The sequence below is a fragment of the Thunnus albacares genome, chromosome 2 (assembly GCF_914725855.1).
Source record: "Thunnus albacares chromosome 2, fThuAlb1.1, whole genome shotgun sequence".
Lineage (NCBI taxonomy): Eukaryota > Metazoa > Chordata > Actinopteri > Scombriformes > Scombridae > Thunnus > Thunnus albacares.
Window position 1 is genome coordinate 1,639,092 of NC_058107.1, and position 14,277 is coordinate 1,653,368.

At 39.7% G+C, this 14,277-nt stretch overlaps 2 protein-coding genes across 4 annotated transcripts in view; one reads left to right on the plus strand and one right to left on the minus strand.

Annotated features, from left to right (window-relative positions):
- araf (A-Raf proto-oncogene, serine/threonine kinase) overlaps positions 1–5,855 on the plus strand; it is a 17,883-nt gene extending 12,028 nt beyond the window's left edge. For both annotated transcript variants that reach the window (XM_044362435.1, XM_044362445.1), the window contains exon 16: positions 7–5,855. In XM_044362435.1, the coding sequence (XP_044218370.1) occupies positions 7–147 (141 nt within the window). In that variant the 3' untranslated portion in view covers positions 148–5,855. The remainder of the gene's footprint in view (positions 1–6) is intronic.
- Positions 5,856–6,331: 476 nt separating this feature from the next.
- LOC122989556 (leukocyte surface antigen CD53-like) lies at positions 6,332–11,765 on the minus strand. Of its 2 annotated transcripts, none has more exons than XM_044362526.1 (8): positions 11,638–11,765; positions 10,706–10,790; positions 9,636–9,824; positions 8,798–8,872; positions 8,601–8,702; positions 8,379–8,480; positions 8,178–8,261; positions 6,332–6,717 (listed from the first exon to the last, which is right to left on the minus strand). In XM_044362526.1, exons 2-8 carry the CDS (start codon positions 10,766–10,768, stop codon positions 6,646–6,648), a joined length of 687 nt encoding a protein of 228 aa, XP_044218461.1. In that variant the 5' UTR covers positions 10,769–10,790; positions 11,638–11,765; the 3' UTR covers positions 6,332–6,645. The 2 variants fall into 2 exon arrangements, with proteins under 2 accessions (XP_044218461.1, XP_044218471.1); XM_044362536.1 differs by having other exon boundaries at positions 10,706–10,808.
- Between the last annotated feature and the right edge of the window lie 2,512 nt (positions 11,766–14,277).

A 14,277-nucleotide genomic window follows, 5' to 3' on the forward strand; every position in this document is an offset into this window, starting at 1 on the left:
CATCAGATCCTGGTAGCCATTGAGCAGGTTCAAGACCTGCTGCCAAAAATCGAGCGGAGTCGCTCTGAGCCCTCACTCCATCGGGCCGTCCACGCTGAGGACCTGAACCCCCTCCTGTTCCACACCACCAGGCTGATGCCCCTCTAAGCCGGCAGCACTGGGCAGAGAGGCAGTCACCTTGTCCAAAACCACAGCATTCCCGTGCCTCAGAGAGGCTACAGCTGGCTGGCCTGACAGACCGTGAAGCCCGACTCACTCCCCACCCTGCACAGCCATGGAGCTGCAGCACTCAGTAACAAACTGCAGAAAGAAGCATAGCACATTGTTTAGTCTTTTCCTTTTATACAAGTGACAAAGATCTGCTCGTTAGGTGAAACGATTGTCTACTGTAACTGTAAATATGTCAGTAGGCCTCATATTGAGCCAGTTGACAAATTCATCAAATCCGCTGTAGATACTCTGACCTACTGGGAGCTTTTGTCAGTTGTTTGGAGGAAAATGTAAAAATCTGTTGTTTTGCACAACACTGCAAAACAGCATCACCCCTTTTCCATGGTAAAATAGTCTTACTCTGACCATTTGAGGAGCACTGTGATCATGGGCAAAAACTTCAAATCAGTTCAACTGCCATAATGCTGAGGCTGCTGGTTCAGGTCACCTGATCAGCTTACATACTTCAAATGTTCAGTTGTCATGTGCCCTTTTTTTATTTAAGCTAGTGATTTGAAAGCAGACTGAGGGTGTGTTGTAAAAGTTTGGACACAGTCTCACAGGGAACCTCCAGTATTCACTGTTTGTGCAAATGTTTCACTGTTGAGGTTAATGAAAGTAATGGAATTGGGTGCACATGCAATATATTTAACCACAACATCAAACTGACATGAGGAGGAAGAGAAAGCTCAAACTAGTAGAAGCCTAGAATAGATCGGCAATTTCAGACACTGCACTATGCAAAAGGTTTAGAGAAAAATAAACATGTCTCTGCACATACAGCATAACGGTGAAAGGCTCGAAAAACAGATCAGCCCCTTTTCTCTTCCACTAAATCTCTGACAGTTCAGCATTACTTATCTCGTCTGGATAGACGTCCTCAAACAGGCACTCAGGTATTTTTCATCTGGGAACAGCATGTCCATCGATGTCAGCTAAATACCGAGAGTGTCTGACATGTGGAAGTTGAACAGTTGACCCAACAGGGCCTGGCAAAAATGGCTGTATATCCAAACACACATTTGTCTATTACCACACTGCTGTGTGAGGAGTAGGGATGTGCATTTTAAATCACCTGGTCCTCTATTTAGTCTTAAAACCTTATTAATTGGGATCAATACAACAACAGGCCAAGTTCAACTGGTTTCACTGCTCCTACAAGTAACTAAAAACTAAAAAACCGTCTCAAGACGCTGTCAGCTCCTGAAACAGAATCATTTCAGACTGAATACAGGATTAAATTGTTAGGACCGATATTTTTGCAGTGTATACAGAAGGATTAGTCTGATCATTCTAATATTCAACATTTTCTAACCAAAATATTCCAATTACTGTTTTTGCCAGTGCAGAAAAATCTCTTTGAAACACCAGTTACACCATCACAGGACACTAACACTCAGCAGAATATGAACATCTGATGCAGATAAGAACATCCAGATAGTTCAGATTATTTAAAACTGCAACATTTTCTAGGTGGGTGACACTGACAGGTTTGTATCTGTATCGCTCCACCCTTCATACATGTGTGTCTGCTCAGACACACATCTGGTAGCTCTCAGCAGACAGTGTCAGATTCCCTTTTCACCAGTTTAATAGCAGAATGTCATCAAGCTCCAGACTGCAGGATTGCAGATCAGATGGCTTTTGCGTACAATATATTTTTTAAAATGATTTTTGTCTAATGAGGATTCGACAGACCTTAGTAAGTTGCAGTCTTAATGTAAACGGTTAGTTGTATTGCTGCTACATATAGTGAAAACGCCTCGGAGATGAGACATATTGGGACTTGCGTGCAGCGCCACGGGCGCGGCCTCACTGACCTATATTGAGTCTTGTGCAGTCTAGTCTTAAAAGTATATTCTTCATGCTCCCGAACACTGCACCATGGAGTAAGCTCGGGTCCATATTTCACACGTACACGCCCACGCACACACACTCTAACTAGCACTGTAGCTGTTGGGGATGCATTAACACTGTGAGTAAGTTGGTTGATGGGTTGCTCTAGTTCAGACAGACTGCAGGAGGATATTTTTTTATTTTTTTTGTAACTACTGAATTAAGGTTTCATTGCTTCAAGTGTTTATATCTTTTCCAAATGACCACACTCGAAGACAGTCATAAGCATCACTCAAAAGAATTCAGTGTCCATTAAGTTTTGTAGTCTCGACACAAATCATTATTTTTCTTTTAAACGAGGGAGCATGGAAATCTGTTGATAGCCAGAAATTCACAGAAATAAATAGGAAGTGTTTTGGAAATGTGTTGTATCACTGTAACCGAGTGGCAACCCAGAGTTTCCCTCCCAATACACGACGTACGTCGGAATAAAAAGTGCTCAAACAAACTGAATGTACAAGGAAAATTTCACATGCAGCTATTGTTTCTCGGCCGAGCTCATCCGTCCGTCCGTACGCTGCCCGCCTCTCCTGCTCTCACCTTAACAGTGACTTGTTGATCATGTTGCTCACAGTGTTATGCCCTTATGTAACACATCACAAGCTGCTGTTTTCTCTTTACCGTCGTGGTAAACGGACTCTTGTATTTGACCCCCCCTTGGCGACAGTCAGTACTCAGGTGTGTACAGCTTCATGATGCAATAAGTTCCCAGTGGATTGTGGATGTATTATTAGCTTTGGCTGAAATGGTCAATAAAGGGCACAGCTGCACAAATACCATCCTTAAGCAACGATGGCGGGCGGTGCTTTTCAGCGTCACAGCTGACATCGTGAAGGCCTTTACGATTGGGCCGACGTCGCTGTGCTCCTCAAATCGTTGGGTGACGATCTGTGCCTTTCCGATGGGGTCATTTATGAAACACTGCTCCTATTAAGAACAAAATGCATCATGGGATTTTAAAGTCATCACAGGCAGTGATTGGTATATATTTTTTGGACAGGCTGAGCCCTTTTTGTGGATTATAATCGAATGCAAAAGCACAATAATGTGGAAGCATCTGACGCGTACAGGACGGAGGGACTTTGTGCTAGTGTCTCCTTTACTTGAACCATGCCCAGAGCTGCTTCTCCTCTCAACTTCTCCTGTGCTCTGTGACACTAGTGGAAAGTACTGTATTTCTAGAAAGCTTTGCTCTTGTTGGTGCCTCTAGTACCGATGCTAATGATTTTGGTAAGGCTTCAGCAGAATATAACGTGGCGTCTGCTTTGTGTTCTCAGATACAGTTTTTTTTTGTAGAAATTGACATGCCTGAAAGTCATCAGATTTTTAGAAATGAATATATAAGCCATAATTGTTCAATAATGTTTGTTTTTACACTTTAGCTTCATCTTCAAGCAGACAGGTGATGGTGTGCAGTCCTGTGCTGTCGACCAGGATCTATTTCCTAATTGGCACTCCGTATAGCTAGGTATTCATTTAAATAGCTGGTTGATTTTGGGGGGAAAAAACAATATATAGTAATTGAAAAAACGGTATTTGTGAAATAATGAGATAGTTTCTGTTGGCAGCAATTTAAAAGTCACAGTTTTGGCTTAATTAAAGGAGAGGTTAATACAATACTCATACGCCATATATACCCCGAGTCATTGGTTACTGTAATCATTCCTCCTCGCTACGCTGGCTGTGGAATGAAAATCCACAATCCCAGTTCCTCCATACAAATGCATTCTTAGACTCAGACCAAACTAATATGAAGCTGTGTCTTAACTTTCAGTGTCACAACCTTTTTCAAATTCCCACCTGGTATTTCCACGGACAGTGGGGACAAAACACCGGCAACAAACATACGTGCAACTGCCAGGATGAAGAAAGCCTCTTAATTTGACCGACTCAAATTAAGCTGAAGATACAGCTGAAGCCTCAATTTAGCCTTCTCATAAAGCGAAGGAATGATTACTACTAACTCTGTCAACGTACACATGAAATGTAAGATAGACTTGAAAAATCTAAAGTCACTTGTATCCATAATAAGTTATCATAGGCTCGCACCAGTAAAAAGTGCCCGTTTTCTAATTGGCTTGATAGTTTGGTGGAAACAGCTGCTGAGTGGTTGTCTCAGCTCTTTCAGGGTTTTCAACCGAAGCCCTTACACCTTTTCTTTTCTTTTCTTTTCTTTTCTTTTCTTTTCTTTTTTTTTTGTTTTGACTTGCCAGTATGTCACTGGTCTTTTTGGATTTTAAAAGTTACAATTGAGGTAACTCTTCTGTTTTCTTTGTGAATGTTGGTTGCCTGCTCATTACCTTACAGCAGGGGTTGCTATTATTTTTCTAATGTTAACTGCTCTCAAGCATAAATGGTAATCTCGGAAGTATTAGCTTTATGATACAAACGAGCAGTTTTTAGCGTGTAAATGAACTAGCAGCAGCAGCGAGGGCGATGTGTCAGGTGGTGTAACTGACTGTGCTTCTCTGTATACTGTATCTGATGTTACTGAGCATTAAGCAGAGCAGATGTCAATGTTGAGGTCAGTCGTCACTGAACAAACGATGAAATGACAGCAGATAAGACGTTTGAACCTTGATATTTTAACGTTGTGAAAATAGGGGCTGGGTACCCTAACTGTCGCTACTCATTCCAGTTCTATGGGTGGATCGTGGTTGGGGGGGGGACGTAGGTTTGACCAGCGGGGGTGGGACGGGGATTTGTGAACCAGGGTTGGGAAAGACTTTGTTTCTGTCTTTCTCTTATTTATTGATGTCTTTGCAGATGCTCTCGTCTGTACACGCGGCTCTTTTGAGGTGGATGTTTACCGAGGGAGATCGCTCTTTGCAACATTCATGTCATCGTCGGGCTCTCTCTCTCTCTTTCTAACCAGAATGTTTCTTTTAGGCACGGTACTGTCTGCTCCTCCAAATGACTTTCATTCTGATACTGTCTCTTGCTGGGGCATTTCTAACAGCTTTTTCTTTTTAAACATCTTGAGCACAAAATAGGTATCAAACTTTTTAGCAACATTTTCTACATAGGGTTTCACTACGATAGCATTTGTTAATGCGACACTTCAAAATACTGTAAAAGTAACTTGTTTGGTGGGCGGCATGTTTAACTTGAGCCTGTCCTGTGATATTTAAGTGTAGCTTATAAGTATTGCTGAATGAAACAAACCCCAACTTTTCTAAATGAGCTGCTTTTTGTAATCTTTCAGCAATAGCAAGGACAGAATGTCTACTTTTTTAAATTTCCATAATGCAAGATCAGCAGTGCTTTACAATAATGTTGGACCAGGTTTCCTGTGAATCGCCACTCAGAGGGACTCTCTTTTATTTCCCTGTTCAGAAAGGATTTATTTTTTTTTGGTTCAACCTTGTGTTAACTGTGGTTTTCCCCCCAAAGAGGACTGTGTTCATCTAGTATCTGAAGGAGGGAACAAGTGCCACAGTTACTGGAGATCCCCACTGAAAAGGACCTGAACGGCTTAATGACACATACACGAGTCTGCTGCCTCTGGAGGCTCAGAGGGGCATCGTAGGGGGCAAACCAGACTCAACAAAACAGCTGTTTATTTCAGAGAAGAAGAAGAAGATGATGATGATGATGAGAGAGCTGTATCAGAGTAGGGGTTTTTTTGTTTTTGTTTTTGTTTTTTTTTTTTGTCTTTTCATATCTGTAGGTGAATTGCAATATTTGTGTTAATAGTTTCTGAGGTGTCAGGGGTGTTCAGTTTGCAATAAATGGTATATTCTGCTGTGTACAGTTACATTTTTTTTAATTACAAAAAATTTTACTTGTTTATATTTTTTGTGTGATGTTTCAAAAAGAACAAAATTATTTTAAAGTGTAAAGGAAATCTTAGTATTTTTTTAGTTTTTTTGTCTTAAAATATTGATGCAGGATTTATTCTTTAAATAAATAAATTCATCTGTGTCGCTTGTTTTCTCCTTTTTTTTTTTTTAATACTCTCTGTGAGACAAGGAAATGTCTTAAATATTTCATTTTTTTTGAGGGGGGTTATGTCCAAAGTTCCCCAAAAATTGGAAGAATGACTGTATATGGAGAGTTAAGTGGATGTAAAGTACTTCACACTGCCTCTACAAGTGTATTTAGAGGAACTAACAGGGTCAAAAGAGGAAGTGGTTATATTTATGGCTCCACCACACAGCGAACTGCAAAGCAAGAGACAGGATATGGTGATCATCTGACAACACACAAGCAGTCAAAATGGAGGTTACAGTGTTATCACAAAACTTTATTGGCAAATTTTGTGGAAGAATTTTTCTGTAGGTATATAGTTTCTCACAGGAACAGCTAGTTTTCACAATTCTCTTTGAAAAATGTACAATGTTGGGAGAAATTTGGCTTAAAAGCAAACTCCTACATTCAAAAAAGCTCATTTTATACACCTGAAATGGCATTTTACATGAATCTCCATGTTACAGCAGGCCAACAAGAAAATGAAACACTTCTTTTAAAGGGCAGATCTGTACAAGAAATAAAATAAGATTATTATTGAATAAATGATTGATGAAGAGGAAATGTGGTCTATAACTTGTAGCCCAGTCCAGTCCTACTGATGTGACAGAAAAGTGTCATGGCGAAACACATCCCCAAGACCTGTCAACAAAGAAAGACAGAGAACAGCATGGATACATCTTCACAGATATCCTATTGTATGTAAAGACTTCTAAATTCATATTTATTGCACACAGCCTTTCAAGCAATTCATGCAAACACTTCAAAATCTAAATTTAGGCTGTTGAGTCCAGCTATGTAATTATCTCTCAGGTTCTGTTGTTATTTAGAAGAAAAAGAAAATGAATTTTTTTTTGAGCTTGGATAGATTTAAAGCTGCAGTATATTATTTTTGCCCTCTTGTGGGCTGCTGTAGCATACATTGTTAGCATATATTATTAGCATACATTGTTAGCATATGTTATTAGCAGGCATTATTAGCATGTAATTAGCAGACATTATTAGCATATGTTATTAGCAGACATTATTAGCATATATTATTAGTAGACACTATTAGCATATGTGATTTGCATGTTATTTGCATATGTTATTAGCAGACATTATTAGCATACGTTATTAGCAGACATTAGAATATATTATTAGCATACGTTATTAGCAGACATTAGAATATATTATTAGCATACATTATTAGCAGACATTTAGAGTTGAGATGTTTAAGTAACATATTTACTCCACTTTAACTCTGTTTTGGCCTCCAAAAACATCTGAGCAAATATCTGGGTGCCCCAATCCGCTGTTCAAATAGTCACTAAAGGCAGGCAAACACTTTTAATTGATTAAGCGTGATTTTACCCCCAGGTTCATTTTAAAAACAGGACGATTCTCTGCCAGATCGTTAATCTTTAGCCGTGCAGATTGAGGTCATGACGGCAGATAAATTGTCTGAACGATTGACCATCTGCTGGTGGTGGCCAGTGTTATCTTCTTTGTTGTGGTGTGCTGGGGAGGTGGCACAGGGGGGTTGTGGTCCCAGCAAACTGGGCAAGCCGGTTGAGGAGGACCAGCTCTGTGATGGGGATGGAACTGGACAGTGAGAGGGGAACTGAAAGCTATCATGGACGACCCTTCTCATCCTCTCTATGCTGAGCTGAGATGACTTAGCCACAGTCAAGCCACAGACTCATCCAGCCATGTGCCTCAAAGTGCCTCAGCACCCAGTACCTCCTACTTCTACTGATTGAGACTCAAAACCAGACACACTCACAGTTCAACTGTCACCACCACAGATATCGCACATGTATATACAAACAGATACCGTATGAGTGTATGTAGCCTGTTGGGCTTATACGTACAGTATATACACATAGATCTATTTTAGTTTATCTATTATTCCTATTTTATCTTATTTTACTTTCCTGTCAAATTTAATTATTCATTCTCTGAGACAACTTTCCATCAGCAAGGCCACCGTTTCCTCCACGAGTTCACTTTTGCAATAACATTTTATGGAGAAGTTCAACAATAACTGCTTACCTTGCAGTATTTCCTAAAATATTTTTAACATAGCAAATATCTCATTTTAAAATTGATCATCAGTTTACCTCGATAATGCAGAGGACAATGACAGAAATCCCGGTGACAAGGAAATTTTCCGAAAACCACGTCCTCAACGTTGCCAAACAACCCTGCGAACCAAGAGCACACATTTTTAGATGAACTGCAACCAACAGTGGAAATGCAATAACAAGGTATCTAATGGGCATTTCAACCCAAGCTGTTCACAAAGGTTGCACTGTGTCTACCGGCTTGTGCGGAAGCTTTGTGCCGTTCCTGGGTGGCTCGTGGCAAGATTGAGGCACGTTTCTTCCCCAGTCGGACGCATTATTGACTCCACAGCAATGGAACTGAAACAAATCATTAAGGGGAAAAAATGATACATGTATAAAATGCAGTGCTCTCTGCAGTGTGATTTGTGTTGCTACATGATGTGAGCTGTTAGGATTTTTCTGCTCTGATGTACTCACCGTGTTCTGCAGCAGATCCCACTCACTGAGCACTGTTTCATTTCCAGCCTTTCTTGCTTTTTTCAAACCATCGTTGAGATCCTTTTCCACCCACTCAGTGATCTAAATAGCGAGGTGAGATTTGCAGATTATCCACATAACACGTGTCCCTTCATTAGCACAACATACAGTGTGAGTACTGAGGGATGTGACCCTACCTGTGTCTCATACATGAGAAGCAGACATGCAGCAGCCAGCTCCACCAGCATCAGGGAGAACAGCAGCATGAAAAACTGTCAACACAAACAGCATTTCACTAAATTCTATTGTATTTTTTACTCTTTGAATTGCATTTGTATGACTGTAGCACATGATATCATAGATTCATGTTTGACCATTAATGCCATTTTGGATGCCCTCACTTACAGTTTGACCTCTAAATAAAGTGGTTTACATAATCTGGCTAAACTGTTGGCTTGTTCATAACCTTTCTGAACCTAAATTATCCTTGAATCAATTTATTATGTTATAGTAGTAATAATAATATGTAATGTAGATACAAAACAGAAGCATGATGTATGTGTTTTCAAATGTTTCTTTCACTTTGGATGACCTTGATGCAAGTTCAAAAGTTTTTTTAAGACACCTTGGTGGTGGTGGTAAAAATAATTTGTGACGACAACCGATGCGTGAGAAACAGTCGGTTGCTTCAACAACACATTACTTACTTACTTTGGATAAATCCACAGAACACACTGTCAACAGTCTTAACTGGAACTACTTTCTATACAACAAATAGTCCCTATGAGGTAAATGTAAAAAAACAAAAACAAACAAGTTTTTTGGGGTAAATGTCTTGAGAAACCCAAATCTCATATATTTCCCTCTTTTATCTTCTTGTGACACCTTTGGGGAATAATAAGTTAAGGTGACGGTGTACAAACAACATCAACATTGCCTAAAGTAGAGATAACACATTGCATAGCCCAACATGAGAAGTTAGCAGATGGACTAGAAGTGGCTGGAGCACCCAGGGGTGCTGTGTGTGCGTGGTACCGTCAGGAGAAGACAGCGGTTCTCCTTCAGAGCTCCCAGGAATCCCAGGAAGGACACGCAGGTGATGACGATGCCGCTGATCAGCAGCATGTTGGCCACGCTGAAGCTGGCCAGGTTCGGGGTGAGTATGGTAAACTTGAAGGTCACCATCAAGTACACGCCGAGGCCCAGCACGGCTACACCACACATCTGACAGGAGACAACGTACACTGCAGTCAGCTTCATGCTACACACTCCTGATTACATCACACCAAAGCTTCTATTCGAAAACTTAGAAAACAGTTTCTTCATTGATCGAGGGCACCCAGAAGATACTTGCACTCCAATAACTCAGTTTACGTAAGGTTAGGTTAAGTTAAATGTGAACTTCTCCTTTAAAGTTTTACTTTAACTTTCAGTCATATAACACTAGTTACCACAATAGGTTCACAATTATTCAAATCTGTCTTAAAACAACAGTCAGGAGCCCAAATGAACACTGAAACCTGTTTTTCTTGCTGTAATCATTCCTCCTGTTCATACTGACCATTAGAAGATCCCTTCATAATGACCTTACAATGGAAGTGATGGGGGACAAAATCCACAGTCCTCCTTCTGTGCAAAAAATGTATTTAAATGTTTATCTGAAGCTAATATGAAGCTTCAGCGTCCAAATGAGTCAAATCAAGTATATATCTTTCAACGTTACAGTCTTTTTAGTGCCAAAGTTCCTCTTTTTGTTACTATACTTCCACCTGCAGCTCAACAGTGAAACACAAAGAGGGAATTTGATGCTAAAAAGACTGTAAATGTGTCAGATATCCACCTGATATGACTAACTCAGACTGCTGAAGCCTCATATCAGCTTCACAGAGACTTTTAAATGACTGTGTGGACAAACTGTGGATTTTGGCTGACATCACTTCCGTTGAAAGCACATTTGAAGGATCTTTTAATATCCAGTATGAACAGGAGGAATGATTACAGCGAGGAAAACGGACACCTGACTGCTGTTTTAACGACAGACTTAAAAATTGTGAAGCTGTCCTTTAACATCTGAACGTGAGACCGGATGATTGAGATATACGTACAAAACAAAGAAAGTTGGCGACACACATGGTGTACTTTAAACACTTGAGGCAGCGTTGAGCCATCGTGTCACACCTCTGATCACACCTGCGGCGAGAAAATTAACAAACAAACAAACAAACAAACAAACATCATGTCATACGTTTCATTTTATAGAATTATGAGCAGAGTTGAGACATCTGATCTGCACTGAACACCAGCGTTTGGTTTATGTGGTTTGATTTCTGCTTTTGTGTGTATGTGTGTGTGTGTGTATTAATGCTGACATAACTTCACAGTCACACTGCAAGGAAGTGTGATGCTGACACATTTCACTTCCTTTGTCTCGTCTCGGTTTAGTCTCAGTAGGAACTGCCTTTCAAACACATTTTGTGTTCATTAAACACAACATGAACATATTACAGTCGACATGTTGACGTGTTACTGATTACATCACAGTGGAAATACCACTAGTTTCCCGAAAATGTGAAATACATATTTATGGGTAAAAAATTTTAAACCAAAACGAATACTTCTCGGTAAACATCTCCCTGTAACAATCACCAGAGTATAAACAGCTGAGACAAGAGTTTTAACATAAAATTGTTCATCTATAATGATTGATGTTCGCTGTAAGAATAATTAATAAAAAACATTTATTGCTAATGTTTTTATAAGGAGTTTTTAACATTTTATATTATACATATATTATTATATTTTGTGATTTTTACACAATTTATACTTTTAGTTAAGTAACTGACCATGTTGGATTCATTTATCGGCTATTTAAATGATGTCAAATAAAACCTACAAGTAACATCAACACATTTCGACGTGATGAAGAGGAATCTACCGATGGTAAAACACGATCTTTAAAACACTGTAAAAGTATGAAGATCTTATTCAGACACTTGGAACAGAAAAATAAAGACAAGAAATAAGGTTTAGGTCTTACCTGTGTGAGAGAATAAATCGACTTGTTTCTGTTTTCCAGCTTGTTTTTTAGTGAACTTCGCTGTTGCGTACACTTCCCTTTCTGCTCAGAGCTGTGCAGAGCTACCCATAGCCCTCCTTCTCACTTCCTCTTTCTGCATTATATGGAAAAATCTATGACTGAGAAAGTGCAGAGGGGCATACCAGAATAACAGCAAAGAAGAAGAGACTATTTTTATATTTAGACAAAATGTCTCAACTCTGCTCAGTGAACCATGTTCAGAAATAAATCAAACTGTGGTCAACAGCTGTAAGGTTGAAAACAAGTCAAATACATGTACAGCTTGAGGTGACAGTGCATCTGTTATTATGAACATGTTTGACAAGTTTCAAAACAGTGTTGAACTAGAGAAGAAGAAGCAAACCTGTTCAGGCCTGTGCGGCGTGTGATCATGTATGAATGCATGTCTGCAGGTCAATAAGGAATAGATATGTGTGCACTAAAATATGTTTTGAAAACCTGTACATAAATGCTGTAGTCGAACTGGGTTCTGCTTTCGTTTCCACTGTCCTCCACCTGCTTTGGAGAACAGGTGCTATTAATGAAGTCCCAGGACGTCGCAGGGAGAGGAGGCGGGGTGCTGGTCGGGCTGTTGTCAGTGATTGGTCAAGCAGTTATGTCATCACACCTAAACTACAACAAACACAACATGGCACAACATTTCACCTGTGTGTGTGTACATGGGCGAGAACAATGGAGAGCATATTTAGGATAAATGACGCCATTTGTCCTGCTGTCACCTTTTTGGTGACGTATATCTGATCCTTCCCGGATACAACAGCAAAGAAAGGCACCTTCTGACCACTTTAGTCCTGCAAATTCTCAAAGGTTCAGGTTACAGGTTTTTAAGTCCTGGTGGTCTACAGGTTCAGGTTTGCTCTTTTTACAGGAGTAAATGTTGGTGTGCAGGACTACACTGTATTTTAGTAGTTTTACATCATGTTGAGGACATTGATTACAGACATTTTTGTTATCTCAGACTATAACTAACTGTACTATATTGCTTGAGCAAGTTCTAGTAAATAACAGATAAATGTCAATGCAATTAAGAATCAGTATTACCTGATTATTCTCTAATTATTTCTTGTAATTACTGTATAATAAACTGTTTTTTGATCCTCAACTTTTCTGTGATGCACACAAGTCAAAGGGGACTCCAAGTAAAAAAATAAAACAACTATTAAGAGGGAATATTTATCAAAGATGAGCAAGCATCACCAAAATGAAGCAAGGTAGAAACACAGAAGAATTTCCCTCCGCCTGAACATCGAGTTTCAGTTTGAGATGTGAACCACACCCTGTTGGTGGACCACAGAGCAAACAAAAAGCTGAGAATCAGCTGCTGAACCACAAGTATACCAACCAGCCAGCAAAACAGCAAAACACACAAAGCTAAGTGGTCAAAGAACTCCTGGTCACGGTCTGTTTTTTAAGTCAGAAGCTTTTTAGATCAAATCTCGTGCCTGAGAAGAAAATGTCTTGACTTTTATCAGCTCATCCTCTATAGAACCATTACCTCACTGGTCTTGATATTTATAGTGTAGGAGATTATACTCCAGTATCTTTTGGAGTGGTGACCTCTTATCACCCCAGTTCAGAACAGAAAGGAAGTGAACAACATGAAGTGATGCACACCCACAGTGAGTCTGTCAAACTGTCACCTCTGAGTGGGCAGAGTGTTCATCTATAGAAACACATTTAAGTTTAAAATGACGTAAACATGGACACATTCACTAGACTGACTAAACTGACTTTCACAACTATTATTTTTGGTTCTTATAATGAAGTCGGTAGGCGTGTTGGAAACCAACTATGTCACAGTGATCATGACTCAAGTCACGCCGGGGATTCTCCCCTCATTTCTCATTTACACTCAACTGTCAACCATGAAATAAAGTAAAAAATTACCCAGACATGCCTCACCAGATCTCATTGAACTCAATGTACAAGTTTTATAACAGGAAACATTATAGCTCAAAAACATGGCAGTCGACTGTATGAAGATATATTCAGAGAAAAATATTGATGCTATTCTCCCAGAATCAATTTTCAGGGGTAATCTCTCCTTTTAATAAACCTTTTTATATTTTCATTCAGATGGCTGTGTGGATAGGACTCTTTTGAGTTATATATCATTTATTTTCTTTTTGTATGCTTTGACAACAAATGCCCTCTTGGCCTTACAGAACAGCGTGGTTTAACAACAGGCTGGAATCTCTAGAAATACTAATAATTAACTGAGTGGTTCTTTGAATGCAAAGATAGCTGTCGTGTCATGTTTGTTATTTTTAAACCTGCTGGCTGTTTGTCTGTTACAGAACCTCTGTCTCTGCTGAATCAACACCGAGTAAGCCTTGCTTCATGTGTCCAAACATCGTTTACCAGAACATCACAACATCTGCATTTACACTGCAAGTACAAACCAACCAAACCAACTATAGGAGGTTATTTCAGCAACAGAAATGTCACACACAACCAACATGACTCAGGTCACAAACTAATGTAGACCACAGAGCAGCATGTGGTCCTGTCAGCAGGACCATTAGATAGAAACTGGTCACATATACTCTGCCACAGGCAACTGAAACAATACCTGCTACT

What these genes read in the sequence shown, in the direction of transcription:
- LOC122989556 (XM_044362526.1), bottom strand. Translation starts at nt 10,768, where the DNA reads ATGGCTCAACGCTGCCTCAAGTGTTTAAAGTACACCATGTGTGTCGCC. An exon ending in TTCTCATGTATGAGACACAG is followed by an intron (nt 8,703 to 8,797) that starts GTAGGGTCACAT and finishes CTCGCTATTTAG; the next exon opens with ATCACTGAGTGGGTGGAAAA. An exon ending in GGGATCTGCTGCAGAACACG is followed by an intron (nt 8,481 to 8,600) that starts GTGAGTACATCA and finishes GATTTGTTTCAG; the next exon opens with TTCCATTGCTGTGGAGTCAA.